Source organism: Loa loa (assembly GCF_000183805.2).
Source record: "Loa loa unplaced genomic scaffold supercont3.549, whole genome shotgun sequence".
Classification (NCBI taxonomy): Eukaryota; Metazoa; Nematoda; class Chromadorea; order Rhabditida; family Onchocercidae; genus Loa; species Loa loa.
Window position 1 is genome coordinate 2,535 of NW_018108729.1, and position 4,689 is coordinate 7,223.

Genomic DNA, 4,689 nt, shown 5'->3' on the forward strand with positions numbered 1-4,689 from the left:
CCTCTAGCTAAAATTGTTTAATATTTCGAATTTAAACTTGACAATTTAAATGTTTGTAAGCTTCAAATTCAAATTTTAATCAAAAACAAACACATCATTCAATTCTTATCAGCCTAATTATAGAAGCTTCTAATTTAGCAATAATATTCGCTTCTTTTTAATCAAAAGAAACAATGCTGAATTGGTTAGTTGGTTTTTGATTTATTATCATCCGTCATAATTACCATATGTTGCTTTCTCCTAGCATTTGCATAAATTGTTGCAGCAACAATTGCAATCAATCCACCGATACCTATTACCGTAAGTGCTTGACTATCATCCTGAAATATTTGAAATATAAGTGAGTCCACCGATACCTATTACCGTAAGTGCTTGACTATCATCCTGAAATACTTTGAAATATAGGTGAAAAAACAAATGGGAAGAACGGAACTAAATTAGCAAATTAGCAAAAAAAAAAAATCCGTTTACTATTTTCTATACTTTGATAAAACAAAATACCAAATAGGTAATGTATATCGAAAAAACAAATTTCCATTGATAAATACTACCAACCAAATTTGTCAACGAATCTTGAATATTTACCCAAAATTTTCACATTGTATATGTTGTAACTGATTTTGTGGGTAAAAATGAGAAATTGATGAAATCAAACAGATGACAAATTATGTGACAAATTATATGATTGATAAATCGAATAAATCGAAAATTAAAATTTTGATAAATCGATAAATCTATATGACATATATACAGATTGCATGATAATAAAAATGATATGATAAATTGAATTCAAATTGGAGAATGCTGAAGTGAAAAATAGGAAAAGCATACCAAAATTTCTGCAATTCGTTCTTTAACATGTTCATAAAAGTTTTCAAGTGCTGTTGGTGGTTCCGGTACGTGATAACCACGTAAATCTTTGAATTTATACATTGCAAATGCTGTTAAACTTCGAATATTTTTTGCTGCATCTTTATAACGGTACATTTTCCCACGATGAAAACTATAAATTTTTACAATCTTGAAATGATTAAAATTTAAAATAATTATTTTATATGTTAATTAATAGCAAAAAAATCAAATTAAAATTGAAAATTAAAAGCTATTTTGGAAATTTGAATTACTTTTTATTTTAAAATATTAAAATTTAGAAACTTAAAAATTCAAAAAATTTTTCACCCATTTATTACCTATAATATTTGTAATACTTACAGAAGATACACTGGACATTGGGCATCATCTAAACGAAAACGATTTGTAACATCATCATTGATCGACATATCCACTTTGCCAACATTTACTAAGCCGCGTAGTCTAAAAATGAAATCTTTTATTAATTAAAAATTATCCTTTCATTAATTAAATATTACCCTTAAATCTTTTTTTTCTCAAATCTTTAAAATTTGATAAGAAAAAAAAATACTTACTTATGTGCCACAGCTTCCCACGATGAAACAAATGCATTACAATCCGCTTCTTCTGATTTATAACTATAAGCATTTTTTTTTTTTAAAAAAAACTATCCAATTTAAGTTTTGAAAACTTTAAAATAATTTATAATCAATTAAATTTCATAATTAAAAATATCTTCCTCTGAACATTTAAATGTTATACAATTAAATTTTTTTTTTAATTATTATTTCAATCAAAATATCAAATAAAATATGTAATAACTTACAACATGACAAACCAATCCAGTGTACCTTCATCAGGTGAATAACTATCCGTATAATCTTCAAAGTTATCATCTGTAAGAATCCATGTAACCACTTCTTCATGTGATCGTAACCATCGTAATATTTCATTTGAATCCTTGAAATCACCTAAGAGAACAAAATGTACCTTGAAATAGTTAAAATTTTATTCCAAAATTTAAAAAATTTAACAGGAATAATTAGTTCATTTTAATTAGCTTAAGGTAGAAAAATACATTCAGCTAATTAATTAGATCATTTTTTAAACAGTTTTTATTAAAAAAAACAAAAAATGTATACATGCACCAACCATCATATGTGATCGGATTTTTTCGTCTAAAATAAACCAGAGCTGGAAATGTTGCAACACCAAGTTCACGAGCAACACTTCGATCATCCGTTTTAACCACCTTCAAATATAATTTACAAAATTAATAATTTCACATTAAAATATTTCAATGATTAAATTAATTTATTTCTATTTTTAAAGGAAAATATTATTATCATTAAAAAAAAAATTAAATATGCATACTTTTCCATGATAAATATATTTCATCAATTTATACATTCATAGTTTTCTTTTTTCTATGATTCCAAATTTGAATATCAAAATTTTATGGGAAAAAAATTAAATTATCAAATTTTACACGCAATTAATTGGAAATTTAAATATTTCTGATGAGAGAAAAAAAAATTTAATAGGAAATTTTAAGCAATATGATAATAATTTTTTTTGTTAGAGAATGAAAAAACTTTGACTAATTTTTTGTTTTATTCTGGAAAAAAAGAAAAAAAAAAGGAAAAGAATCCGAAAGAAACTTCAATATATCCGGTTGCTTCAATATCATCATCAATTTCTTCTACTTTTGCAAGTGCTTCACCACAATTTGGACATTTCGCATATCCATCATCTACAATACAGTAAGCATATAATTTTCTTTGTTTATTGATAAAAATTAATTTTTAATTAGAACAAGAAAATTTATTTGTAGTTTATCAGTTAGTTTATCAGTCCTTTTACTATCAAACTGTTCTTTCAAATTTTTTTTTTTTAAAGAAAGAAAATTAGAAAACTAATCGAAAATTGTTGTTATCATTATTATCATTAATCATTATCATTGTAAAAATGAATTTGTTATCGTAATTGTTGTAATGATTTCATTAATTCATTGCTATTATAATTATTCATTTTATAGATGAAAAATAGAAACAATTGTTATATTAACGGTTTTTTTCTTATTTTTTATTTACAATAAAACATTTATTTTATTCATTTATTTATTTATTTGCTTGTTTGTTTGTTTATTTGTATATTTATTTGTTTATTTACTTTATTTATTTGTTTATTCCTTTGTTCATTTGTTTATTATTTATTCAATTTATTTATTATTATCATTTATATTCTATTGTTATTAAAATAAATGTGGAAATTTTTTGTATTTAATTTAATTTTGGAGATAAAAGATAATGAAAAAAGTAGAAACTAACAAAAGAAGATGACAAGATTTTTTGTTGCATCACGGATAATTTCATCAATTTTATCCTCATCAACATCTTCAATCGTATTATCTTCATCTTGCGTAACATCTTGACGTGATAATGCTATCCGACGTGTTTCCGCCTGTAAATATAAAATAAATATTTGTTATATGTATAATGGAAAATGATAAATATGCAATTAATAATTGAATTTTTAATTTTATTAATTATTTATAATTGTATCATTTAAATACTATCAATGAAAAAGAAAATTGTCAATTAGTAATTTTGATGAAAAATTGTCAACCATTTGAATATTTAATGATAATTTTGCTGCAAATTATTACACATCTTTCGTAAAATCTAGCATTTGAACAAAATTTTATTTATTTATTTATTACTTAATATTATTCATTTTTAATTTAATGAAACAATTACAACAATTTTTTTTTCTGACCGAAATAAATTAAATTAAAATGATTAAGTAATGAAATCTTTTTTTCAAAAATAATGCAATAAGTTTTTTTCTTTTTTTTGTTAAAATGTTGATAGTAATAAAAAGAAAAAAAATAATAATTTAAACATACCTTATGCTTTGCATTATTATTAACAGAATAAGGATGTCGTTGTTGTTGTTGTTGTTGTTGTCGTTGTTGTCGTTGTTGATGTTGTTGTTGTTGATGTTGTTTTTCTTTGAATATATCATCTGTTTTAGATGATTTACCACCTCTTTTAGCTTCCAATATACATAATGTTGATAATATCAGAATTAATAAAAAAATATAATTCATTGTGATATAAATGTTTGTCTTTTTTTTTAATATGTGATAATACTGATAATAATAATTGATAAATAACAATAATAGTAATGAATCAATTTATGAATAGTAGTAGTAGTATATAGAAGAATAGAATAGAAATTTGATAGTATCAAATATACACATACATACACAAATAGATTTATCCATTGATCATAAATGTGATAGGAATAAATCGAACGGACGGAAAAGAATTCTAGAAAAAAAAGTTTGAAATAACATTTTAAATCGTATTATATTTAGCAAAAGATATCTTTGGAAAATGAAGCAAGTTAATGATAAGTATGTGTGTGTGTATGTGTGTGTGTGTGTGTGTGTGTTGTGCATGTGTCTGTTTGTCTGTGTGTATGTGTACGTATTATATGTGTATGTGTGTGTGTGTGTCTGTGTATGTATGTGTGGGTGTGTGTATGTGGATATGTGCTGTTATTTGTTATATATATCTTTTTCACGGTGATAAATTACAGAAGAGGAGAAAGGAGGAAAAAAGTTTGATGATAAGGATGGAAGGAAAAGTTCAATGTTTGTTATCGGTATATGATAGGGAGAGGTAGATAGATATTGATAGATAGATGGATAGATAGATAGATAGATAGACAGATATTGATAGATATTGATAGATAGATAGATAGATAGATAGATAGATAGATAGATAGATAGATAGATAGATAGATAGATATTGATAGATAGATAGATAG

General features: G+C 23.8%; 1 protein-coding gene across 1 annotated transcript; it reads right to left on the bottom strand.

The window, feature by feature from the left end:
- Positions 1 to 185: 185 nt before the first annotated feature.
- Positions 186 to 3,964, bottom strand: LOAG_12786 (hypothetical protein; the record flags this gene model as incomplete). Its single annotated transcript, XM_003148298.1, has 9 exons — positions 186 to 320; positions 832 to 1,003; positions 1,213 to 1,314; positions 1,428 to 1,490; positions 1,679 to 1,823; positions 2,005 to 2,104; positions 2,514 to 2,605; positions 3,183 to 3,315; positions 3,761 to 3,964. 9 exons carry the CDS (start codon positions 3,962 to 3,964, stop codon positions 186 to 188), a joined length of 1,146 nt encoding a protein of 381 aa, XP_003148346.1.
- Positions 3,965 to 4,689: the final 725 nt, after the last annotated feature.